Source organism: Stenella coeruleoalba (genome assembly GCF_951394435.1).
Source record: "Stenella coeruleoalba genome assembly, chromosome: 9".
Taxonomy (NCBI): domain Eukaryota; kingdom Metazoa; phylum Chordata; class Mammalia; order Artiodactyla; family Delphinidae; genus Stenella; species Stenella coeruleoalba.
The window spans coordinates 7,255,006-7,281,763 of record NC_137155.1 but is presented as its reverse complement, the minus strand read 5'-3'; the positions used below and the strand labels follow the sequence as shown (position 1 = coordinate 7,281,763).

Sequence of the window (26,758 nt, the reverse complement as noted above, 5' to 3'; positions counted from 1 at the left end):
CTCTTGTTGATGTACAGTTCTGTGAGTCCCCACAAGCGTGTGGAGTCACGTAACCACGGCCACGAGATAGGGAACAGTTCCACCCACCTCTCAGACGTCCCTCGTCACCCTGTCCCCAACCCCTAAACTGGCGTGTTCTCCCTCCTGCAGTTCTGCCTTTCCCGGAAGGTCACGATCATACAGTGGGTAGCCTGGAGCCTGGCTTCTTTCACTCGCCATAGCTTTTCTGAGATTCATTCAAGTTGCTGAGTATACCTACAACTGTTCCTTTCTCGCTGAATACATTCCTTCACGTGGGTGTGACACAGCTTGTTATCCCCTCATCAGTCTAAGGACGTTGGGTTGTTTCTAGGTTTTAGCAATTACGAATAAAGCTGCTCTAAACTTTCACGTATAAGTTTTTGTGCGTACGTAAGCTTTCCCTTCCACTGGGTAAATGCCCAAGACTAGGATTGGTGGGTTACGTGGTAAGTGCGTGTTTTAAGTTTATAAGAAATGTTTCCTAAGTGGTTGCATGCCTTTTACGTTCGTACCAGCAATGGGTAGGAGGTCCTCCTGTGCCCTCACTTGGTCTCCTCGGCATTTTTTTAATTTGACCACTCTAAGAGAGATGGAATGATATCTCCTTGTGGTTTTAATTTGCACGTTCCTAGTGACTAATGACGTTGAGATGATTGTCTTGCGCTGATTTGCCATTTGTATCTCGTCTTGGTAAAGTCTCTGTTCAAATCTTTCCCCATTTTTTTCCAATCTTCACTCTTATGTGTAACTATGTCTATTTTCCACATATGTTTTCCTGCTTTCCTTTGGATAACTGGACAGATGATAGGCCCATCTAAGAGACTAAGCATATGTAAAATGCAAACACATGTTGATGTTTGACTATATGCCAGGAGATCTTGTAATTCTCCTTCCTTACCAAGGGGGCAAGCAGACGCCCCGGAGCCGCACTCACACAGCGAGTCAGCACTCCTCAGCTATTTCACGCTGGTTACCTCTGCCCCTCCATTCAACTGGGTCTGGTGGAGGAGGGAACCGAGTACTCCCAATCTGACCCCCATGCTCCAACTCTTAGGAAGCAGGGTTGGGGACTCGTCATACCTGACATCTCGTAACAGGAAAGATGACAACGATGACACTGACGTTGATGGGGATGGTGACGATGCTGCTGGTGGTGGTGATGATGACAGGCATGGTGGGTGACAATGATGGTGATGAAGATGCTGGTGGTGTTGGTAATGGTGACGATGATGGTGACCACTATGTTCCAGGCTTTGCACTGGTTTATCTTGTGCAAAACCTCATTCCATCTTCATTGCAACCATTTGAAGAATTGGAGTCTGAGGCCCGTGATCACACTGTGGGGACTGAGCAGCCCGACCGCACCCACGTGCAGAGCGGTGGAAAACGTGGAGATTCATCAGTGCACACCTCTGAGACGTTGCAGCGCTCTGCCACCCAGAGCCACCATTCCTCTTTAAGTCATTCCTGTTTAAAGTGAAAACACTTTCAAAGTACTTCCTTGCTTTGCTTTCTCTTTGTCCTTAAATGCTATGGGGGGACTTCCCTGGTGACACAGTGGGTAAGAATTTGCCTGCCAATGCAGGGCACACGGGTTCAAGCCCTGGTCCGGGAAGATCGCACATGCCGCCGTGGAGCAACTAAGCCCGCGAGCCACGACTACTGAGCTGTGCACCACAACTACTGAAGCCCGCATGCCTAGAGCCCATGCTTTGCAACAAGAGAGGCCACCGCAATGAGCAGCCTGCGCTCCGCAATGAAGAGTAGCCCCTGCTCGCTGAAACTAGAGAAAACCCATGCGCAGCAATGAAGACCCAATGCAGGAAAAAAAAAAAAAGCAATGAGATCAGCAACTATACCTTCACTGCACTTATTTGGTTGGCCCTTCTCCACCATCCAGAGAGGTGATTTTCTTGGTATTTCCATCTTATAGACGAGGAAAGCCTTCCCCTCCGTCACCTTGCTCCTCTGTTTCCCAGGACTGCCAGGTCCCGGGCCGTGTGTGTGCAGCACACCTGCTGGGATAGACACGGCTTCTTGGCTGTCACCTGCCCGCCAAGGCCAAGCAGACGTGGAGCAGGCAGGGCCCATGGGGTCATAGCACAGCAGCCGGACTTTTGTCTTTCTTTTTCCTTCATGTCAGCTCAAGGGGAGCAGGCACTTGAAACTTCAGGAGGACCCAGTGACTACTCTGGTCACGTTTATACATAAAATGTCACTCTTGCTCAAGGAAAGATCCAACTGGTGTTGAGGACATGCAGGCCCTCGTAAGAATTCAAGTTTCCAACCTAACTCAGAGTTGTTCACCTTCCCCCAGGATTCATTGCTGGGCCCTTAGGAGGGGCCTTGGGAGGGAAGAGGGAAGAGAGTGAAAAGGCGCTCATAGCTGGGCTCTGAGCTCCCCGTGGCCTCTGACAGGTCTTCACAGCCTGGATGCCCCACTGCCCTGCACCTCCCTGGACCTGGGCGAAAGTTCTCTCTTTCGAAAATCACTGCCGCCCTCCTGGGCCCCGATAAATCCGGGCCACCTCCAGCTTCTCCTTGCTCAGACCTGTCCCTCTGGCCGCTGAGGTACGTGCGAGGTTGAAGGCTCTCTCCCGGCTACAGGTCTCCTCCTGCAGCAAAACCCGCAGCCCAGGCCCGAGCCCACCCACCTCCTGGTCAAGCCCGAGCCTCTGCTAAATTCTCACCAGTCTCCTCTTCACTGTCATCAAGTTCTGCCGCCCCCAGTTTCCCAATGACAAAAGGATGACCAAAAACACATCAGACTCGGGCTTCCGTAGTGACGCAGTGGTTGAGAGTCCGCCTGCCGATGGGGGGGACACGGGTTCGCGCCCCGGTCCGGGAAGACCCCACATGCTGCGGAGCGGCTGGGCCTGTGAGCCATGGCCGCTGAGCCTGCGCGTCCGGAGCCTGTGCTCCACAACGGGAGAGGCCACAACAGTGAGAGGCCCGCGTATCGAAAAAAAAACCCCAAAAAACCCACATCAGACTCCTCCTTACCTGGCTTGAAGCAGTGGTGCCCACCTGTGTGCCCCCAGGAAGTCCTACCTGCTGGGGTTGGATTTCTTAATCTTCCCCTCCTGTCTCTCAGCTTCCCTTCCCCCACCCAGGTGTCCCCCCCACCCCCCACCCCCGGTTCACTTCGCTGCACAGGCCGCCCGAGGGCTCCCATGACACAAAGGAGAAGGCCGGCCCTGCAGTTACAGGTTCGTCCTCTGGAGGCGCTTCGTATTTCCCAGCTGGAGAGTGTTGGTCAGAGAAAGCACATCTGCGCTTGCTTATCAAGTTCAGGTCCTGGAGGCAGCTGCCTCGGGTGGCGTGGCAGGGCCACAGCGGCTCCTGGGCTCTCAGGCTCGGTTCCCTGGCTCTCTCCACGCAGGGATGCTTGGATCGCTGTCTATTTCTCCCAGGGCTCTCTTAGTCTTGTAGATTCTTTCTGCTTTTACTTTTATAACAGCTTTATTGAGATACAATGCACACACTACACACTTCACCCATTTGAAGTGTAAGATGCAATGGTTTCTCGTATCTTCACCACAATTCACTGTCAACACCATCAATTTTAGAACATTTTCAACACCTCATAAAGGAGGTTTCCTTTGTTTTCATTCCTGGTATTTCTTTATACCTGTGCTCAGATGGCAAGGATGGCTGGGACGTGGGTGGAGGGCAGAAAGGCCGGCAGGTGGGACAGGAGGGAAAGAGAGTGTGGCGCACCCTCTCCTTCCTGCAGGAGCTTTGCTGGCTCAGCCGCTATTCATGCTGAGACAGGGAGACCACCAGACCGCCACGTTAGTCACTCCGGGACAGAAACCTTCTCAGCCCCAGCAGTTTGAGGCTCATCCTGACGTTTTTTCTTTACGCCAGTGCAGCACATCTGCCCTTACTTGGCAAAGTTTTCCCACCCTTATTGTAGGGGGTCACTGCTACAATGGATAATGCCTCGCTTTTTATTTTATTTTATTTTATTTTTTTGCGGTACGCGGGCCTCTCACTGTTGTGGCCTCTCCCGTCCGGACGCGCAGGCTCAGCGGCCATGGCTGAGAGGCCCAGCCTCTCCGTGGCACGTGGGATCTTCCCGGACCGGGGCACGAACCCGTGTTCCCTGCATCGGCAGGCGGACTCCCAACAACTGCGCCACCAGGGAAGCCCCTGTCTCACTTTTTGTACAGTGGGTCTCAACTTTAATCCACAAACACCATCAATCGGCCTATCAAGGATTAAAGACTCTAATAATATTTTTTAAGATAACTATAGCTATGATTGAGTGCCAGTCCCTAAAGAATTGCTGTTCTAAACTGTTTACATGGGTTCCCTCATTTAATTCTCAGGACGACGGAGAAAACTGGTCTGGTCAAGTAGCTTGTGAAAGTCACAGAGTGAACAGGCAGAAGAGCCAAAATTTGAAGCCAGACAACTCGGCTGCAGCATCCACGCTCCTTGTATTAATCTCTTTTCCATTCCACACGCTCTCCATTTGTAGGTTAACAGCTAACAGACACCGCGCTGGTCTTTGCGGTTTTGCCTGCTGTAGTAAGCGATGCTGCCACCAGGGGGAGATGCTGCCCACGATATACTCAGCCACCACCAGATTCAGCACAAATCCTGGGAGACTGCGGGTATCCCTTCAGCTAGAATCTTCCTGTCCAAATGGAAGGCAAAGTGCAGAAGGAGGGAACCAGTTCACGGAGATGGCTCACTGGGGGAGAGTGTGCAGGGATGGCTTCTCAGGGCCACAGGGAGGACACAGGCTCTGGAATTGCCTGCTGCCTGCTCGCAGCCTGTGGTCAAGTCACTACGCTTTTCCCACCCTGAGCTTCATTCTCTGTAAAAGGGCAGACCCCACTGCCGGCAGCTATCTGCAGCTGTTCATTTGCAGCAGCTAAGATCACCTGACTTGTCCCCGCCCCATTTGGGAGCTGTTGCTGTATCTTGAAAAAGGTAACCATAGCCAGCTTCCATAGCTTCCGGCCGAGGCTGTTGGCAGACTCAACCCATGCCTCTCGGGGGGTTCTGTTTGGGGCTCACATCCTGGCCCAGTCAGCAGGAATCACGCTCCCATCCAGCCCCACTCTGGTTTGTGCTGGGTGGATTCCTGGGCTCTTCAGCGGAGGGGAGCTTGGCCCCATAAACCAAGCTAACTGGCAAGTGGTTGCCCTGCACTTGGCAAACAGTAAGTGCTCAACCAATGTCTGCTTTATTGTCCTAACCAACTCTCCAGGTTCTAGGCAACTTGACATGGTCTGTGAAACCCTGAAGCCTCCCCAGAGAGGACCCACGCCCTTTCCAGGATTCCCCCCCCCCCTCCACTTTATGGCTCAAATTCTGGTCTATTTGGTGAATGCTCCATGGGTTCTCAAAAAAATGTCTATCTTGCTGTTGAGTGGGGTTCAGGATTTATCATTTAGATCCTGTGACTGTTTGTATTGTGCAGGCTTTCCATATCCTTCCAGATTTTCTGTCTACAGTAGTTCTATCAGATGCTGAGAAGGGCATGTAGAGTCCACACCTATACTATGGATTTTTCTGTTTCCTTTTAGCTCAACCAGCTTTGGCTTCATGTTTTGAGCCTCTGCTGTTTGATGAGTGTCCATTTAGGGTCCTCATGTCTTTCTGGTGGACTGATCCTTTTATGACTGTATAATGTCCCTCCTTGTCTCTAGTAATATTCTTTGCTTTAAAGTACACTTTATCAGATGTTGGTACCGTGGTTTCTGTATTTTTAAATTAATGTTGGCATGATACGTATTTTTCCATCCTTGTAATATCAACTTACCAATGTCACTGAATTTGAAATGTCTTGTAAACAGCATGTAATTGGGCCAGGCTTTTTGTTTTTGTATTTTCATTCTGCAATCTCTGTTTTTTGATTGGTGTAGTCCAAACATTTACATTGAAGGTAATTACTGATAAGCTAGGGCTACATTCTGCTATATTATTGTTTTGTTTTTGCCTTGTTTTTGTTTCTCTGTTTCTGTTTCCTTGCCTTCCTTTGGTTATTGTTTAAAAGTTCATTTTGATGTATTTAGTGCTATTAAGTATAACTTCTTGTACAATTTCTGTGGTGGTTGTTAAATCACTTATTTAATCACTAAATATATGTGTGTGTGTGTGTGTGATTTGTCATTTTCTGCTGGTATCAGCATTTTACCACTTGGACTGATATGTGGAAACGTCACCTCCATTGAGGTCCCTTCACCTTCCTCACTTTGCAATGTCACTGTCTTGTGTATCGGATGGTGGTGTAATTTTTGTTTCAATCATCAAATCATATCTGATTTATAATACCTGTGAAGAAAAGCAGAGTCTATTGTTCTTTCCATGGTTCCTTTCTCTTCCCTGATGCTCCAAGTTTCTTTCTTTCATCATTTCTTTTCTGTTCTAAGAACTTCCTTTAGCCAAATTGTTAAGAAGAGGCCTGCTAAAAACTAATTCTTTTAGTTCCTTCAGCTGAGAATGTCTTTATTTTCCCTTTATTCCTGAAGGTCGTTTCACTGAACATAGAATTCAAGGTTGACATTTCTTTTCTTTCAGGCTTGAAAACTGTGTCACTTCCTTCTGGCCGTCATGGTTTAATATGAGAAATCCACTGTCGTCCTTCAGTATACATAATCCACCACTCCTTTCTGGCTACTTTCAAGATTTTTTCTTTGTCGTTAGCTGTCCTAAGGTTCATGACGATTACGTTTTGCGTGGACTTTTGTTGTTGCTGTTTCTCCTGTTTGGGGTTCACTCGGCTTCTTGAATCTACAGGTTCATGTCTTTTGCTGAACTTGGAGAGTTTGGGTCATTTCTTCAAATACTACCACTCTCCTTCCCTTCACCTTCTAGGACTCAGTGATACAAAGGACGATTGTCCCACAGGTCCCCTCATCCTTTTAAAGTCTCTGCCATTCAGCTTGGAGACCTCGTTGCTCAGTCCTCAAGTTCTCGAATTCTCTCCTCCTTCATCCCCACTCTGCTACTGAGCCTCCAGTGGGCTTTTAACTTGTTTCATACATGTTGGTTCTGTAATCTGTTCGGCTTTTTTCATCACTTCCAGTTCTCTGCCGTGTCTGTTTCTGTTTCTCCGTGCATTTGTGACTTGCTTGTTGAAGCACTGTTGCAGCGGTTGCTTTAAATCCTCACCAGCTAATCCCAACACCAGATTCCTCTGGAAGCTGGCCTCAGTCAATTGTTTCTCATTCAGCTGTAAATTTCCTGGTTCCTGGTGCAATAGGTAATTTTCTGTCGTATTCTGGATACTTGGGCTGTTATGTTAGGAGACCCTGGGTCCAGATTAAGTCTCATGTGTCAGCGGGCATGGCCCTGTGTAGGGGCAGCACCAGGTCCCAGCCGCTATGGGCTGCGTTCCCATCAACCGTTCAGGCTTTTGCTCAGCCTGGCTCACCTGCTGCTCTGAGGCTCTCACTGGCCCCCTGGGACTGCCTGAGGGGAGGAGGGGGTCTCAGTGAGGGAGGGGTGGCAGGCCTGCGGCTCAGAGAGCCTTCCCTGGCCTGGCATTTGCTGTGGGGGACCCCCTGCCTGTGGGAGACACAGGGTGCTTCCTGGATGGGGCAGGACCCTTGGCAGTGTCCCCACCACTCCAGTGTCTCTGGGCTGGGGAAGGCAGTCTCAGGTCCATGGGGACAAGAGGCTTTGGGAGCCAGGTCAGTTGTGGCAGAATCCCTTTTACTGAACCACCACAGGTGACAGGCTTTGGGGGAGCCCATCCCACCCCTACTATTGCTCCAGCCCAGGCTTGGGCTGTGGTCTGATTCCTCAGGAACTTTAAGGCCATTTGTTCTTGGACCTTTTTTCTTGTTACCAATTCAACAACCCTGCGCCTCAATTGTGTCCAGATACAGCCCATTCCCAGGTCGTAAAATGTCCCTTCCCAGTACCCCAGGTGCGCCTGGAAACTCCAATTCAGCCTTGACCCAGGCTCCATTGCCCTTGCTTTGTGAAATGTGACCCCTGGGCCATGGGGGCAATTTATCCGACGACCTATGAAACCACACACAAACCTCTAGGAGACAAAACACCACGACGACAAAGGGTCAGAACTGATGTCCCCCAGTGGGCAGGTGAGGGGCCTGTCACTGATGGATTCAGGGCCTGAGTGGGCAGGGTGGAGGGGCCGTCACTGATAGGTCCAGGACCCGAGTGGGCGGGCGGAAAGGTGGTAACGGATAGGTCCAGGACCCGAGCGGGCAGGGTGGAGGGATATATCCAGAACCTGAATGGGCGGGGCAGAGGGGCTGTCACTGATAGGTCCAGGACCTGAGTGGGCAGGGTGGAAGGGTGTTCACGTATAGGTCCAGGACCCAAGCAGGCGGGGCAAACGGGCCGTCACTGATACGTCCAGGACCCCGAGTGGGCGGGGCAGGGGGTGTGGTCACTGATAGGTGGCTAAGTGATGAATAGGGAGTGTGACGTTCCCCACATGGCAGGGGCCCGTCCAGCAAGGCTGGGAGTGCGGGGTCTCAGACAGTCCTCTGTGCAGCCTGGAGCCGTGGTGACAAATCCAGACAGTGTCCTTGAAAGCGCACCCGTAAGGGCAGTAGAACCAGAGCTCCTCCCACTTCACTCTCTGCTGTGACACTGATCAAGGGTCCAGGGCCCAGTGGGAAACTTCTGTTGGACAAGACTCAACCCATCTCCGCCCGCTCTGCCTTCCACTATTGGCATCAACCCCGGGGCCACTGCAGCTCCCCCTTCACAGCAGAGTCTCCTGGGCACCTCAGTAGAGCAGAAAGCGAAGCCCGCACAGGCTCACCCTGCCGCGAGGAAATGGAGTTTGGGTGAGGGAGCCAGCTCCTATCTGTCCATGACCAAAATGGGCCCGGGCTCTGTTTCTTTCCTGAGCTGGAACAGAAGCAGCCATGCGGGTTAAGCCACGTGGATGGTCAAGCCTCAGCCCTGAGCCACATCTGTGCCAGAGCCTGCAAGAGGAGAGGAAGGCAAGGCCAGGTGTGACCCAGTGTGTGTGAAGCTCTGGGGCCTGGCTAGGATGCAGACTTGGGCCAAGGCTTGTCCAGTGGCCACCCGGCATCGTGCTATGATAGTTGCTCCAGGCCTTAGGACGCAGAGGAAACGAGGGCAGCAGAGTCCTGCGTCCATCACCAAACAAGGGAGGGAGGTCAACCTCGGGAGGGGGCCCAGACCTGAGAGGGCAGAAAGCCAGCACAGTGGGGCTTCACCTGGTTGGGGGACGAACCCCGCTAGCCCAGGAGAGCGGCAGGGTGGCGCTGGGACTGTCACCAGTATCTACTGAAAAAACAGGTGAACCCACCACACATCTTATATTCAGGTTCAGCACCCAACTCGGTAGACACCTGGGAAGTCCCGTCAGAGGCTGATCTACACGGGTAGCTTTCTCCTACAGCTACTGGAACAGGGGCTTTCTATCAACATCAAAAATGTAGCAGCTCCTATGATCAGTACCACACATTATTATGAAATTCTTAGAATCTCTGAATACAATTTTCAAAAGTCTCTGGGCAGAAATCAAACTATAATCCACGGATCCATAAACAATCCCCTTCAAACCCCCACATACACACACACACGGGCACACCCAGACCCGCACACGCATGTCCACACCCGCACACGCCTTCTGGGGTCTTCCCGTTCAAAACGACAAACAAATGCCTGCCTCACTGAGGCTTCCCAAGTTTATACTTTTATTATACTCTGAATAGAGATGGTATTTAAAGAGCAAAGAAAATGACTATACAAAGGATTTATAGAACATTCATTTACATACGGGATACATTCTTTACAATATAAGAAAAGTAAAGATATCCACTACTAGGTAAGGCAGATAAGGAGACACGATGAGGTCTTTGATGCCGAGGATACACACGGAGACCCTTAAATGTGGTGACTTAACACAGTTATAGGTTAACACTGGAGGAATACAGCGTAGGTTAATGAGCAGGTAAACAGGCCCTGGCTATGACACCTGTGGGGTGCAGTCCTCGTGCATGCCCCAGGACAGTACCCCTGTGCCCACGGGCACCCCAGAAGCCAGATGCCTGGGGATGCTCCTTCCCCCGCCTGCCCCAGAGTCAGTGTTGGCGGTGGGGCTGCCTGAGGTCTGAGCACGAAGTTCATGGACTCGTTCCATTTCATGCATATGTAACACACTGTCGTACCAGCTCCTCAGAAGACAGGGAATTGGCTTCCTTTCATTCCACCTCAGAGGGAGAGCCATTTGCTGGGAGGACACCTGCTGATGCCTTTGACTACTGAGAGTAAAAGTCTCAGCTGCCAGTCAGTTTCAAAAGCAAATGTCATGGCTTGTATGCTCTGGACGAGGACGGCCTCTGTGATTGGGGTGGTTGACGTTTCCAATCCTGCACCCCTCTCTTGCTCTGATTTCAACATGAGCCCTCTCTACCTTCGTCAGAAGGATAAGGGACCTGGCCTGCGGTCCCTGGGTCAAATCTGGGGACAAGCATCTCAGGAGGAGGCCCCTCTGGGGGACAGCACAAACCTCCGCTCCCCCTGGCTGAGTTCTAGCTGTGAATGAAAAACGGAAATGCTAGACACCCCCAACCCCGGGTACCAAGGCATCAGGCCTCTGGAAGATGCCGGCACGTTCTCCTTAGCCAGGCCGCCCTGCGTCAGGGTAGAGGGTCCGCGAGGACCAAGGCAAACATTTGGCACAGAAATGAGGCACTTGTGTTGGTGCATCAATAGGAGCTAAACAGTGGACTCACCCACCTGCACACACTCACACTCATACAGGCGTACAACGCCCACTGCGACTCGGCCAATCCCACCTCTGCTGTCACCGAGTCTGTCTCTGCCCCACTTGAAAACAGAAGCCACAAAGCACGTTTCCAAACGCCAGCGTGGTGACCGCCACAGTGATTCCTGGTGTTTGAAGAGCTGGTGCTTGATTTGCGAAGTGGAGGAGACGGGCAGTTCACGGGGGATGGAGAGCCATGGTGCAAGTGTCTTGGGTGACGGGGAAGGAGACTGGGGCCTCTTGCTATGGGATCTTGCAGGACCATTGGCTTCTTCTCCCAAACCTCTGACCACTGCCGGATTCAGGTGGACAGACCACGGCTCTGCGATATGCACATCAGCGTAAAGAGCACAGCCGATTAGGTGGCTAAGATGATGCAGAAGAGCTGGAAACAGCGCGGAAGGACTGAGATTCGTCCTCATCTTCACCCTGCTCAGGGGCCAGAACACAGGGATCCCGACGGGCGCCAACAGGCTGGGTGGAGACAGACCAGTGTTCCCTCAGGTCAGTGGTTCTCGGGATGATCTCTCCCAGGCCCCCGGAGGGCCGAGAACCGCGACGTGGAGGACGGCTGAGTCTCCAAGTAAGCGTGTCCCACCCCTCAGGACCCTTCCCCCCGCAGCGAGGATGTACCCACAGCCTGGAAAAGACACGTGGATGGTCAAGCGTTCGGGAAGGCGGCTTGAGGCAAAGTCAGCTTTCGGCAGCCGCCCGCAGGCAACGACGGCCCACGGAGCGGTCAACAGAGTCCGCACCACCCGTCTTCGTGCATCCGACACGGGGACAGATGCTCCTCCCGGAGCCCCGGCGCGGCAGGCGGCAGCTTTTGGACACCAGTACAGCACAGCAATGGCAAACCGTTCTCATAAATAACTTGGCATTACGTAACACATAAATTACACGGAAATGGGGTTTTACTCCTATCTTCTCACTTTCCCCTCTCACGGCCCAGGGCGCCGTTCAGCTGAGGCATGTGCGCAGACGCGGGGAGCCGTCCCCACGCCCAGGCTCCGGCCTCACAGTGGCCGCACGACCTCCCTCGTGCTCACCGCCCATCACGTCGTCCCCTTGTCCATGATGCCCCAGTGCCCCGGGAGAGCCTGACCCGCATAAACCTTCATCCAACATGCATCCCCTTCTCAGGTTAATCAGCACCTCCGTCGTGGGAGGACAGAGGCCCTGAGGTGCCCGCTGGACGGGAGCCCTCTGACATGACAGCGGCAAAGCACAGCCGGTCACTCAGGGCCACTGAGGAGCGGGCGGGCTCCCCTCCTTCCCACAAACACCAGAGTTCGAGGAACACAGGTCCCCACGTCCCCTTGCATGGTCCTTTCCTGCATGGGGACCGGGCGGGCACACCCGATGCCCAACTTCCTCCACCTGGAAAGCACTGGGCTACAGAAATGCGTCCATGAGCAGTGGCTCTCAGCTAAGGCCAGCTGGTGGCAGGGTTGTTTGTTTGTAAGGTTGGAGGAACCCCTTTCCCTCCTGGGCCTGGAACGTCAGGGTCACACAGGCCCTTCTGGAGTCTCCAGGCTGTGGGGGCTCAAATCTTCTTAGGGGAGCCGATCATGACCTTGGACACGAAGTTGACGATGGCACTGGCCGGCTGCTCGGGGTCATGCTCTGCAAACAGGTGGCACACGTTGTCTGTGGCGCTGCCCTGCTTCCGGGCCACAAATCCAAAGACCCTGCAAAAGGAAAGCCAGGTCAGCGTGCCAGCCGAGTCCTGTCCACCCCACAGGATACAAACCTCCGCTTCCTGTCGCACCACCGCCACCTCTAACCTCTGCTTCTCCAAAGTCTCAGGGGCCGAGTCCCCTGCCGGACACCTCCAGACGCAGGTCTGCGTCCTCTCTGCCTCGCAGACCCTGCAGGGAGGATGCTGTGCCCAGACCTCACAAGGGAGGAACCTGACGGGCAGGACCGAGGAGTGCCAGTCACGGGTCTGGGACCTGAACCAAAGCCGCTGCTCCAACCTGGCCAGAACCCTCCGGTTCTGCCAGCTCCTGAGCTTCACTCCCGAGTCTCTGATGGGGAGGACCCTGGCTCTACCTCAGGAGCCGCCTACTCCCTGCTCACACCATCAGAGCAGACGGGCACACAAAACTCCAGGCTCAGCTCCTGGGGTGCTGGGGGCTCTCCCTGGATGCCCACGATCCCACCCACTGGGGCCAGAGGATGGGAGGTTAAAAACACGCCAGGGGCTCCCTTCTCCAGCCTCATACCCCTGAGTTACAAACTACGTGCAGGTGAGGAAACTGTTTAAGAGCACGGAACAGGGCTTCCCTGGAGGCGCAATGGTTGAGAGTCCGCCTGCCGATGCAGGGGACGCGGGTTCGTGCCCCGGTCCGGGAAGATCCCACATGCTGCGGAGCGGCCGGGCCCGTGAGCCGTGGCCGCTGAGCCTGCGCGTCCGGAGCCTGTGCTCCGCAACGGGAGAGGCCACAACAGTGAGAGGCCCGCGTATCGCAAAACAAAACAAAACAAAAAAGCACAGAACAATCTACTATTTTTCTTAGAAGAACAGAAGCCTTTATCTGAACAAGCTTTCAGAAGCCGCAAACTTAACACAATAACTACCATTATCCAAATCCAAATCCCTGGACTTGGATAATGGTAGTTTTTCCTTATCTGAGGTCTTTCTTCTCCTTCTCAGAACAATGAAGAATTTTTCTGTATGAGCTGAGTGGTTTCCACACCACGGGAGGGACTGGCTGACAGCACTCAAGTGACCCCCGCTGGGACCACACACTCCACACGGCTGGGATCCCCGTGGGCCCTGTGAGCCAGAGCGGCCTGGGGGCACCGCCCCCCCCCCCGGGGGGCTCCGACCACTTTATCAGATGCCAGGACAAACGGCCAACGTGAAACTGGAATCCTGGGATTGGACCCCTGCAGTTAGACATTCGTGGTAATCAAATTTAGGTGACGCGGAGGACGCCCACCTGTGGGCATGCAGACAGCTCTGGAGGGTTCCGAGGCTGCGTGGCCACCGCAGAGCCTGGGCCAGGGCAGAGCCGTGCTCCCTCTGCGCTGACGCCCGCTGCACTCAGGCAGCGCCCCCTTCCAACACCACGGCCTCAGCGCTGCTGCAGACTCTACCCCTCCTCAATGGCCAGAAACGCTGTGCAATCTCTTCACGCTATTTATACCATATTTTATGGGTCACAGGTAAGTACTGCTCATTCAGAGAAGAGCAAGCAGAAAAGTTAACCCTTCGCAGGCCCTTTCTGCATAAAGAGAACACTTTCATTTCTGTTTAATGCCAAACGCACTAACACAACATTGTAAATCTATACTCCAATAAAATTTTTTTAAAAAGGTCACACCCAAACCCATCGGCATTATTTAGTCATTTTCCTCTTTGGAAATCCGGGGCAGAATTCAGCTTTGGAGGCAAGCGTCTACTAAGAAAGAATGAAGACAGGCTGGCAACATACCTTGAGCAAGGGCCGTCTGTGATCCACCTTGCAAATTACAGAATAAGAGAAGAGTCACGTTAATTTCTTCATTAACTCAAAAAGCAAAGGAAGCACATGCACTGCTTAGTACAGATACAGACGTCTTACTTCCTGTCTTGTGGATCCAACGCACAGAAGATCACGCCGCTCACGGGGTAGTGCCTCCGGAAGAAGAGCCTGCCGGGACAGGGAGAGGGAGAGCCCATGACTGGGGTTTTGCAGTGACAATGCTGCCCTGGGCAGACCCCCAGGAGGAGGTTCGGTGCGGGGGGAAGAAGCCTATTTTATGCTTTTACTGGTGGTCTGGAGAGAAGAGCAGAGTGTACGTTTGTTAGAAATCAGCAGACCTACGAGGCTGGGCAGAGTGGTTCCGGGAAAAGTGGGCACTAGGAAAGGAGTGCGTCTCGGGGCGAAGGGAAGCACCTTGCCGAGTGAAATGGAGAAGCGCCAGACGAGTGGAGGGCGGGACCAAGCTGAGTGAGGCCCTACCTTCCTGCCCTCATCCCAGGAAAACACCAACTGTCTACAGCCCTCGCAGCTGCCTGTGAAGAGGGCGCCTGGTACAGACCACCACTCTCCCAGGACAGGAGCCAAGTCAGCCCCAACGAGGCATCTGACAGCATGTTGTAGACTGTCAAGGGCTGTGCACGTGAAACCCACTGGGAGGTGCTACTACCGCCGGGCCAGCACAGCCGCTGGGGGACCCACCAGAGGACTCCTCTGTCCTCGGTCCCGGCTCCTGTCACTCGTCCTTTGTTTCACTGTCAGCCCTCCCCACTCCTCTGAGCATGGCCTGCCCTGTGTGCCCCACTCCAGCTGGGCAAGCGCCCCTCTCCTCTTGGGGGAGGTGGTATCCCCAGAGGCTGGTGGCTTTGATCTGGGCAAGGAGAGAGCTCATCAGGAGAAGGAAAGAAAGAGGCCAGCGTACGGGAAAGGCACAGGCAGAGCCGGGCATCTTTCAGCGGGAACACGGAGGACACAGCCTCTTTTGTCCAGCGTCAGCCAGGCTGAACGCGCATTCCGTCTCCTGCGACAGGGAAGATCCCGGGTGCCACGGACGCGGCCCACCCCCATGGTTTTTTAAGGACACAGGGAAACTAGAGATACAGAAAAAGCACACAGGTAGCAGAAGAAAATAGAGAGGCTGTGAAGGAAGGAGCCGTGCTTTCCTGCCCGACCCCCTGTCCACGCTTCAGCTGAGCCGTACCGGCACCTGCTCATGGATATCTCATTCGAGTCACTGACATCCCAAGACGGTTACCTCAGTGCAGCTTGAGAGGAGAGGAAACCGAGTGCATGGCATGAGGAACGTGCCACGGTGGCCCGTCGGGTAAAGCGCGGGGAGCAAGGACCCCAGTCCGAGTGGCAGGACCCACGCTGCACCTGACACTCCACGCCCACTTCATCCTGAGAGCAGTGGGTGGGAGCTCTGGGTCAGGGACCCTCCCAAGCCCAGGACTAGCTCTGGAGCAGGGGCCGTGGCAGGAAGAGCTCCAGGGCGCCGGGGTGAGCGCTGCCCCACCGGCTGGTGCGGGGACTGGCCGCCTGCCCCTTGAAGCTCCGGCCATCACTCTGCTTTGAGGGTCGCTGACCTGCCTTCCTCATTAATCACAGCAGGCTGTTTACATAACAAATAAACAATAACTGCCTCTGAAATGCCTTGGATCCTGAGGTCAAAGGCTCTGCTCGTGGGAGGAACACGCTTGCCGTTGTTCCGTCCACGCACCTGACCCTGCTCTGTGCTCACCTGGAAACTGAAACAGCATCTACTGTCTAGGTGTTCAAATGTTGTTAACTAAGATACAACAATAGACAATATCTAGATGATAGTTAATAATTAACATTAATTATTCTTATATACTATATTATTATTACATAATAATTAACATTATCTAGATACTGAAATAATATCTATCGAGGTCACATTCTCACCTGAAATGGGATGACCAAGTGTTAGAATGGGATGACCAACGATACAGAAGCAAAGATGAGTGGATTCTATCATAGTCTCTGAGTGTTTTTACAGAAATGACAAAAGATTTTTGCATTTGCAAACTACACACACGCACACACACACACGTGTGTGTGTGTACGTGTGTGTGTGTGCGTGTGTAAGAGATACTCAAAGATCCATGTATCTTTTTAAAAATTTTACTGACTTCTAAAAAACCAGCATTTGGGCCTAATGTCAATAGTTTATATGTGTCTCTGGGGACATACAGGACCAAGCACAGAGTGACTGGATCATTGATTCGTTCCAGGACCGCTGAGCTTTGCCGGGGTGACCACCGCACGTCCAGGGGCCTGGGCAGAGCTGGTGGAAGGTCTCACCCCAGGCGGGGTCAGAAGCCCCGCCCACCCCGCAGCCTGGCCGCCACACACACTCACTTCCTCTGGTTGTCCGTCAGGGTGATGCCCTGGGCTGACACCTTGAAATGCACGACCGTGGACAAAGGAGGCGGCTCTTGGACCAGGGTGATGCTCAGGGCCTTCTGGATGGCTTGGTGGCCCGTAAGGGATTCCATCTCCACGGAGTTCAGATACCACACGTTGCAAGCTGGAAGACGCAGGCGGAAGCGGCGTTAACGCGTCTGCCAGACACGAGGGCCCCGGGGTTTACGAACAACATGCACATATGTGTGGCCAGGTATGTCTGAGGCAAACGCCCTTTACCCCTAATTCCCAAGGTGTGGAGTGACCCAGAGATGCACACGCCCCAGGGCCAATGCAGAGAATAACAGCCCGTCCCGCCCACCCCCAACACACACACTGGAGCCGAGGAAACTCCTCCCAGTGGCCCAGGATGCGTCTCCACCCCTGCGGCATTATTTACACCTGGTGTCCCAAAGGTGGGCTGGAGGCACCCTCCCCCGTCTCAGTGTGGGTCTGGGTGGGATAAGAACCCCACCACACCTGCAGTTAAGGAAACGTCCCCAGAGGGGAGCCTGCAGCCTGGAACCCCAAATATCCACCCCGCACGGAGTTCTGAAAGCAGCAGGCACCCAGAAGGAGTTGCTGTGAACGAATGACTTGCAGAGACTAAGAACACGGTCTGCGCGCAAAGAGCTGGGATGGCTTGTCCCGTCCACGTGCTGCCAAGGGGACTGGGGTTTGTCCACCGCCACCTCCCCTTGGGGGAAGCAAACAGCTGAGTGCGAACGAGACTTTGTAAACAGACTGATGGCCCTTTGAGCCTGGATCCCTGCAGCTCATGCAGAAGCTAACGTGGGACTTCGAGGCGTGGGACATCTGTGTGACTGTGGGACATTCAGACTCTCCCTCAAGCTCAGTCCTGCGGGAGCTGTGGCTTTGCCTGGCCACCCACCAAGGACGTGTCCCCCCAGGAACAGAGCCGCTCTTGTTCCCCGCTCTGCCGGATGCAGCCTCTGCAAGTGAGTGGGCTGTCTTAACTCTATCTCTAAAGGTCTTTAGATTTTCACTAAACAGAAAAGAAAAAGCTTCCCCTTGACTGGAGCAATAAGGTGAGCGCTGTGCCCTCGCCTGCACCATTTTCCTTGGGAGAGTCTCCCGGAGGCCCAGCCTCGGACGGGCTCCGTCTCCACCCCAAATTCTAAGACTCAGCAGCGGTCACACCTGTTGGCAGGTGTGCTACCGCAGGCCCGCAAAGATGGGTTAAGAAGAGCGGAAATAACGTACAATGTCCCTGGTGTCGAGATGCAGGGCCGCTTAGGAGCTGCCAGCCCTCTGTTCTCTCCACGGCCATGGCGACAATCCACAGGTACTCTTTAAGAAGCTGAGAAAGTTTGAGGATTTGGAAACTTCCACTTCAGCGAGGACACGATGATGAAGAAAGAAAGCAAGGCCTGGGGTGCGTGTAACCAATTCATCAGAAGAACGAGGCCCCTCCCTTTACCCTGGGTGGGGGCATCAGAAGCGGGCAGACCGGAGCCGGGAGCAGCTACAATCCTCTGATTTGCCGGAAGAGGCCTGAGTGGAAAGGCTGGGTCTTGAGGGAAGGTGGGAGATACCAGAGAACCGCCCAAACGCTTGTTAACTGAGAGTTTCATCCCAGACACCAACTTCCCTCTATAACGTTTACTGAACAAGTCACTTTTACTCTCTGAAATAGAGCTTCGTATTTCACTCCCATAATTATTAAAATGACATGGTGCCATTACGCAGTCTTCAAAGAAGTTCCCCAACACACCAGTTTTCATTTCTCTGAGCTCCACCTGACACGGCTCATTCATTAGGACACTTACTCTGTGTCAGGCCTCGACCGAACGTCTGAGACAGACTATCTCATCACATCTGCATCAGGGTCCTGTGAGGAAGATTCTGTTATCATCCCCAATTTACAGACGAGGAAACTGAAGTGTAGAGAAATATGCCAGAAGCCTGGCAACTCCCCAGGGGGCTTGCTGTGATACCCAACCTTCGTGCTGGCTCCTGCGGTGCTGAGGGACCTGGTACCACCAGGTACCAGGTGCCAGGTAGAGAACACGGGCTCAGGAAGAAATTTCGCGTACCATTCCTGAGGATGAGCTGTGATGTTTTCTTCTTTTTTTGAGCTGTGAATTTTACTTCGAGACATTCCTCAGCCATAACGACGCCCGCCAGCAGCCCCATGTGATTGTCCTGACAGAGTGGCATCTTTTAAGCCACTGTCCCTCCTGCACATCTTGAGAGGCAGGGAGAAACCAGAGAGCCCTCCCTGAACGGCTGAGCTGCTGTGGCCACTGCTGTCCTCTCTGCATCCTCTTGTCCCAGCCGGCGGCACTGCCCCATCTGAGGACGCCGGGCAATGAGACACTCCGGGGAACTGCAGGGCTGGAGGCTGACCTGCACTTCAGCTCCTGTCTGAACTTGAGGGGTCTACTTGTGTCATCTTGGGAAAGAGAGTGAGTTGGCCAAAGTCTTTAAAATTGCAGTTGCCCAAAGCTTTGACGAAATCGGGTGCTTTTATGAAATGCTCACGTCCACCCGGACAGCCTTTCTGGAAGATGATTCGGCATTATTTGTCAGGAGGATCTGAAGACCTGCCTGCACTCGGTAACCTGGAGGTCCCGCTCCGAGAGACCTGAGACAGGAAATATTCCATAACCAGCTGAGACAGCTAACCTAGAGGTGAAGATATTTGAGCCCCATACTCATTTGGTGGGAAGTTAGTTGGAAACAAACTACGTCCAAAAGGAGGGGAATGGTGAAATTAGCCCCTCAATGGAATACCAACTAACCAGCAAATGGTAATCACGAACCCTGTATAGCAACGTGGAAAAATGTTAGCGGTTTCTGGGAAAAGCAGAATAAAACTATCTGTGCCATGATGAGACCTATACAATGAAAGGCCTGTGTGCCTACGAACGGTTGGAGGTGTGCCTGGAAAATTTAAGACGGTTTGAGTTTAGGAGGGTGAATATTCTGCCTTGGATTTCATTAGTATTACTATAATGCTACTCGTGCAGTTACAAAAGAGAAAAAAGAAAATTCTGATCTAGTCACAATGAAATCCCAGAAAATTGGCACGAGCTGAACCTGGAGCGGGCGCACGTCTGCCACGACCCAGACTCCTGCTTCCTTGTAGCAGCACAGATCGCCTTTTGAGAAGGAACAGCCAGCCTGGGGGGCATCTCCCCCCGACGCAGAGCGGCACTGTCCCTCCTCGGAGCAGAGAGGGGAGCCCTCCCTTCTCCCAAGCACGTCTGGGGCAGCTCTGCTGAGCCCACGCCAGCCCCTTCCCTCCCCAGCAGAGGACAGGTGGGCCTGCTGTGCTTGTCCCCCGGGGCCTGGCCCAATTCGTCCAATTCCACCTGAGGGTGCATAGCTGTGGTGCGATGCTGAACGGGAAAGCGCCCGTCAAACCCGCGGCGGGAAGCAGAAGTGTTAAGGTCACAGGTTCTCACCCAGTCCTACCGCTGCCAGAAATTCAGGGTCTGAAGGTCACAATTCAGAACTCAGAAAAAGGAAGTGATGCAGAAAGGTAGCCTCCCAGTGCTGTCTGTGGTACTGAGAAGTTAGACGCACGCTTACTGGGCAACCGTAAGGGGTGGAATCAGCCGGCGGACGGTTCCTCAGCCACTGAAAGTGAGACCTAGGCTGTGTCTGCCAAAAACATGGGTAAACCCCTTATGCTAAGGGGGAAAAGGAAAACAGCCAGTGGTTGTACCTGGGCGACAGGTCTGTGGGGAATTCATTTCTCCCTTTTCTGTGTCTTCCTTTTTTTTTTTTTTTTTAAACTGGAAGAATTCCTATTACTTTTATAAAGAAAACATCCTTTACAGTACGGTACGTTAAAGACACAGCCCTAACGTTTATGGGATATCGTGTGGGGTCTGGTGCCAGGGCCTTCAGCTGCATTCCACTGCTTCAACAGAACCAATTAAGAGCTGACACTAAAAACATGAACAGCAATTCTTTTAGAAACTGCAGCAACTCACAACGGCCTCGGTATCAGATTCGAAGGGATTAAACTGAAGAGAACTGAACGCTGCAGACACCCCTGAGTGTCAGCGCCTCACCTCCACGCAGAGGACACAGGCCAGAGAATCTCGAGGAGCCCTTGCAGGGCCAGGGGTCTGGGATTCTAAGTGAATTCAGACAACAAATGAAACTTAGTTTAAGGGGAGAAAGAACCACTCAGTTTCCTTAAGGTGGTCAGAGACCGGACAGCCTGATCATCTTCTCACCACGGTCACTCTGCACTTTTCGAACCAACAGCTAGGACCCAGCGCTCTCTGTAGCATCCTCACTCTTCCAGCTACATATCTGTGTCCTGACTCAATTCCTTGCCTTGTCAGCCGTGAAGGCAGCTGGATGGACATTTAAACCTTTGGATGTGTTCTAGAAACAAGAGATTTTAAAAGGACCTAAGCTCAGGGCAGTCATAATTTAACCCCCAGACATAAATGCCCAATCAGATGATTAGATAAGACCTCCAGGTTCTGCGTGAAGTCCTGTCCCTGGGAGGCTCACCCTTTAAAAAAGCAAAGCTTTCAGAGTTACTGATACGTGCCATAGATTATCTGAAAAGACGATAGAGTGTAACTAAAAATTATAAGCCACAGCAGAAGAAAAAGCTTTAATATCTAAAAATAAAGGCTATTATAGTTCCATTAGGATCAACTAATTCATTGATTCATTTACTAATTCAACATGTATTGGGAAAATGTTAGGTAACAAGGAAGCTTAAGGAGAAACATGAAATGCTGCTTGTAATGAGATGATAGTGAACCAAAGTGCAGAACCCAGAGGCGTGTGTGCCCCAGTGCTAACTGCCTGGGGTGGGTGAGCAGGGCTGTAACCCTGAGACACCAGGTGGTGCTCCGATGGAAGCCCAGGCTCTGCCAGCCTCACAGGGCACGTACTCTGGAAGGGTTTGCTGCCATCATTCTGGAGCACTTTTCTTGAATGAGGTTGATACATGAGGTTGCAATTTAAAAATCATTAATGACATGTTTAAAAATTTTTTAATACATTTTTTTAAAGGTGCAGCTGAAACAAACATGTCAATCGGAGCAGACCTGATTTCACAGCCCACCTCCAAGGTCAAGTGCATGGGTGAGCAGTTCACCAGTAAGGCCTGCAGTAAAGTCCAGCATGTTCCCTGCAACTTTGCTGGGACCCAGAGACATGGGGACAAAGCTGCGGCTTTAACGTAAGGTAGCAATGAGCCCTAGTGGGCTCCAGGGACCCCCTGAAACAACCTGCGGGCTGTGAGCTCACGGTCTTTGGCGTGGGGACAATGCCTCGCAACGCTGCTGTGGGACCAGCCCTTTCAATCGCGTCTACGTAGGAAAAGGATGAGGCCACTGCACAGCAAAGGCCACTCCTCTTGGGCCAACACAAGTGTTTTCACACGAAAGCAGAGCGGCAGGAGCACAACTACAGCTTACGTGACCACGTTACAGTTCCCAAGGCATTTTCAACATCCTATTCAACTGGTCCTGCAGCCACTGTGTCGGGGACCGATTATTATGATTATGTTGAGGTCTGCAAGGCTAAGTGACCTGCCAGAGGCTGAGCCCCAAGTGGCAGGGCCTGGACTGGAACCCAGACTGGATACAGGCAGACGCTTCCTTTTGAGGCTTCAAGTTCTAGCATGCTTGCTATCTTGGACAAACTCCTGTCACCTTTGTTCTGGCCACGGATAACTTATCCTTTAAGGATAGTCTATGAAGAGTTCAACACTAAAAAAAAATTCCTTTTGAAAACAGAGGGATTTGACTTTAGCTGGGTAATAGAGTCAGTGATGTATAGTTTTACAGAGAAAAACTGCACAGACGAATAATGCAAATTGTACAGAGGAAGCAACAAGAAAATACCTGTATCTGCATATTCCTTCATTACGGAGTCACAGCTATAAAGTACTCTACAGACGTGAGGCACAGATAGAAGTACTTCTAGTCAGTCCTCCTGCAGACTCAGAGAACCCCTCTCCAACATTTCTGAGAGTAAATGTCTACCTTGAATGAAAGACCTCTAGTGGGGGAACTCAAGGTTTGGAGCCAGGGGGCCCCATAATTCTCTCCAGCTGTGTCTCTCCCTCACAGCCACACACCCACAAGAGCCCTGTGGTCTCTGGCTCGTCCACAACCCTCTTAAGCTGGGGTCACTGGGACTGCCATCTCATGCTGCAAAAATGACCTGGCCTGAAACTAATAAGCTATTACAGCAAGGTTGCAGGATACAAAGTGAATACACAAGTCAGTCACTTCCCTATATAACAGCAGAGAAAAAGTGGAATTTGTAGTTAAAAACACAATCCCATTTATATTAGCACCCCCAAAATGAAATACTTAGGTATGAATCTAATACAGTATGTATAAGATCTATATGAGGAAAACTACAAAACTCCCACTAATAAAATCAAAGTAAATAAACTAAATATTCCACATTCATAAATAGGAAGACTCAGTACATAATTCTGATGTCAGTTCTGCCCAACTTGATCTGTAGATTCAATGAAATCTCAGTCCAAAGTCCAGCAACTTACTTCGTGGATATCAACAAACTAACTCTGAAGTTTATATGGAGAGCAAAAGACCCAGGGCAGCCGACACAATATTGAAGGGGAAGAACCAAGTCAGAGGACTGACACTACTTGGCTTCAAGACTTACTCTAAAGTGACAGTAATCAAAACAGTGTGGTAATGGTGAAATAATAGACAAATAGATGAATGGAACAGAATAGAAAGCCCAGAAATAGACCCATAGAAATAGTCCATGGATCTTTGACAAAGGGACAAAGGAGATACAGCATTGCAGAAATAGTCTTTTCCACAAATGGTGCTGGAACAACTAGACAACACGTGTGAAAAAAACTAGACACAGACCTTAAACCCGTCACAAAAATTAACTCAAAATAGAATGGCTATAAATGTGAAATGCAAAACTATAAAACTCTTAGGAAAAAATTTAGATGACCTTGAGTTTGGTGATAACTTTTTAGATACAATACAAAAGACATGATCCATGAAAGGAAGTATTGATAAACTGGATTTCATTAAAATAAAAAATCTTTTGCTCTGAGAGACACTGTCAAGAGAATGAGAAGACAAGCCACATGCTGGGAGAAAGTATTTGCAAAAGACAAATCTCACAAAGAACTGTTATCCAACATATACAAAGATCTCTTAAAATTGAACAAGAAGACAAACAACCCTATTGAAAAATGGCCAAACAACCTTAACAGACACCTTGCCGAGGAAGAGATGCATATGGCAAACAAGCACATGAAAAGATGCTCCACATCATATGTCATCAGGAAAATGCAAATTAAAACAACAAGATACCACTAAACACCTATTCGGAATGGCCAAAATCCGGAACACTGACAGCACCAACTGCTGGTAGGATGTGGGGAAGCAGGAAGACTCATGCATCACTGGTGGGAATGCAAAATGGTGCGGCCACTTTGGAAGACAGTCTGATGGTTTCTTACAAAATAAACATACTCTTACCATGCGATCCAGCAATTGTGCTCCTTGGTATTTACCCAGAGGCACTGACAATTACGTCCACCCTGAAACCTGCATGTGGATGTTTATAGCGGTTTTATTCATAATTACGAAAATGTATAAACACTCGAGATGTCCTCCAGTGGGTGAACGGATAAACAAACTGTGGTACATCCAGACAATGGAATATTATTCAGCACTAAAAGGAAACAGCTCTCAGACCATAAAAAGACATGGAGGAATCTTCAAGGCATACTACTAAGTGAAAGAATCCAATCTGAAAAGGCTACGGAGACTGTATGATTCTAATCATAAGACATTCAGGAAAAGCAAAACCACGGAGACAATAAAAGGATCAGTGGTTGCCAGGAGTTAGGGAGGAAGGATGAAGAGTTGGAGCACGGAGGATTTTTAGGACCTTGAAACTACTCTGTGTGATGCTATAACGGTGGATACACGTCATCAAATGTTTGTCCAGACCCATGGAATATACACCAAGAGTGAACAGTAATGTAAACTATGGACTCCGGGTGACTATGATGTGTCCATGTAGGTTCATCAACTGTAGCAAATGTCCCACTGATGGGGGATGTCATGAGGGAGACTGCGCATGTGTAGGGGCAAGGGCTATATGGGAATTCTCTGAACCTTCCTCTCAATTTTGCTGTGAGCCTAAAACTGCACTAAAAAGTAGTCTAGTAAGAAGAAACGTGCCCCGGGGAGCTCGCTGTCTGGAGGTCTGTGTCACCCTGGGTCAAACTGCGGACTCACTGATCTCTTTAACATTTCCAGCTGGAGGGGCAGGTCGCCCACATTCTCCCAACTGAAACACAGGCTGTGACATTTACTCCACTGAATTTGGTCATCTTTGGCCTGCAGAGTCCTGGCCCTGCTGCCAGGACACTTGAAGCCCCACCCAGCCCAGCCCTGTGGCGGTTTCCACAGAAGGAAACCTCCTCTGACACAGCAAGGAGAGGAACCCAGACCGAGGTAAGAAAGGAAGCTGTGTCCCTGAGCCCGTCTCTGCCCAGGAAGCTGGAGGAGCGGAAAGCGCAGCGGGGACTGACCTGCCCCCTGCTTCAGCAGCTCGGCCGCGGAGTTGGCTGCCGTCTGCGGAGAACTGTCGGCTCTTTCCTCCAACGGGTCTGCAGGAAGGAGCGAGAAAACGCAGAAGTGAGTCCACCTCCCAGGCCAAGAATGACCATGACATTGTGGATGCTCAGGACCGAGGCCCGGACGGTGATGCACAGGCTCTGCAGAGCTGGGCCTTCCTCCTGCAGACAAGGGCCCAGCGCAGAGAAGCATCACCACGTTCCAAGCAAAAGCTGGGATGGCGCAGCCCAGCAAAACAGCTTTCTCACCTCCGAATTAATTAATGTGAACAATTACATTTTAAGAGGTAAGTCAGGGCTTCCCTGGTGGCACAGTGGTTGAGAGTCCGCCTGCCGATGCAGGGGACACGGGTTCGAGCCCTGGTCTGGGAGGATCCCACATGCTACGGAGCAACTAGGCCCGTGCACCACAACTACTGAGCCTGTGCGTCTGGAGCCTGTGCTCCGCAACAAGAGAGGCCGCGATAGTGAGAGGCCCACGCACTGCGATGAAGAGTGGGCCCCGCTCGCCGCAACTAGAGAAAGCCCTCGCACAGAAACAAAGACCCAACACAGCCAAAAGTAAGTAAGTAAGTAAATAAATAAATAAATAAATAATAAAAATAAAGGAATTGCCTTAAAAAAAAAAGTTAAGTCACATTTGCCTGTATTTTAAATTAATGATGTTTCTGGAATATAATACAATTATGTGAACTTGAGATTGTCTAGGAAAGTGGGGATATGCCTGATCGCCTGCTGTGGGTGCTATTTTTAAAAATCTTTTCACCATGAATATTTTGAAACAAACACAAAGGTAAAGACAATAGTTCATCCAGCACCTGACGTCAACAATATCAACATTTTGCTGATTTTGTAGAATTCTAAAATTTAAATGTAAATGACCTGGAAGGTCTCTGAGCCCAGGCATTTTATAACTTTGAGCTACAGAATCTTGGCTCCAAGGAAACTTTTCACAAAGCCATGACATAAAGACATGACTGGAGGCTGCAGGGGCAGCAGGCCACCTCTTCTTACCTGACCTGGGTAAACTATTCAGGGTTTACCCACAGAGTACGTGATGGCAAGGAAGTTCTGGTCTGATTTTTCTCAAGGAATCTCTTCGGATCCCAACACCCTGCGGGTGACCCCACACAGAGCCAGAGCAGCCCTCAGGCCCCGGCAGCGTACCTCTATCCGGAATGAGCAGTTTGCAGGGCAAAGCCAAGGGCGTGATGGAATGCTGACACACCAAAGCCGTCAGGCTCCCTGTGAAGAGATGAAGAGCAAACAGGCGTTAGCACTGCCCTAAATAGCCAATTTATCTCCTGAAAGGAGGCTGCTGCAAAGGGTGACCCCTTATAGTTTTAGCACCCAACGTGCCCCATTATTGTGGGAATTTGTGCAAAACGTCAACGAAGCCATAAGTTCAGCAGACGGCAGAGGGGCAGATAAAGGGAACTGCAGGTGATTCTCAGCAAAGACACTTCATCACCAATTCATAACGAACAAGTCGCACAGTCTGCT

General features: G+C 51.4%; 1 protein-coding gene across 5 annotated transcripts in view; it reads right to left on the bottom strand.

Moving 5' to 3' along the window:
- Positions 1-9,618: 9,618 nt before the first annotated feature.
- Positions 9,619-26,758, bottom strand: part of TNS3 (tensin 3) — a 188,128-nt gene continuing 170,988 nt past the window's right edge. For 2 of the 5 annotated variants that reach the window (XM_079932348.1, XM_079932349.1), the window contains exons 26-31: positions 26,423-26,500; positions 25,211-25,288; positions 16,615-16,783; positions 14,335-14,403; positions 14,206-14,232; positions 9,620-12,453 (exon numbers count right to left, since the gene is read on the bottom strand). In XM_079932348.1, coding sequence (XP_079788474.1) covers positions 12,309-12,453; positions 14,206-14,232; positions 14,335-14,403; positions 16,615-16,783; positions 25,211-25,288; positions 26,423-26,500 — 566 coding nt within the window. In that variant the 3' untranslated portion in view covers positions 9,620-12,308. Of the gene's footprint in view, positions 12,454-12,549; positions 14,233-14,334; positions 14,404-16,614; positions 16,784-25,210; positions 25,289-26,422; positions 26,501-26,758 lie in introns of all 5 variants that reach the window. The other 3 variants (XM_079932350.1, XM_079932351.1, XR_013829912.1) reach the window with 3 other exon arrangements.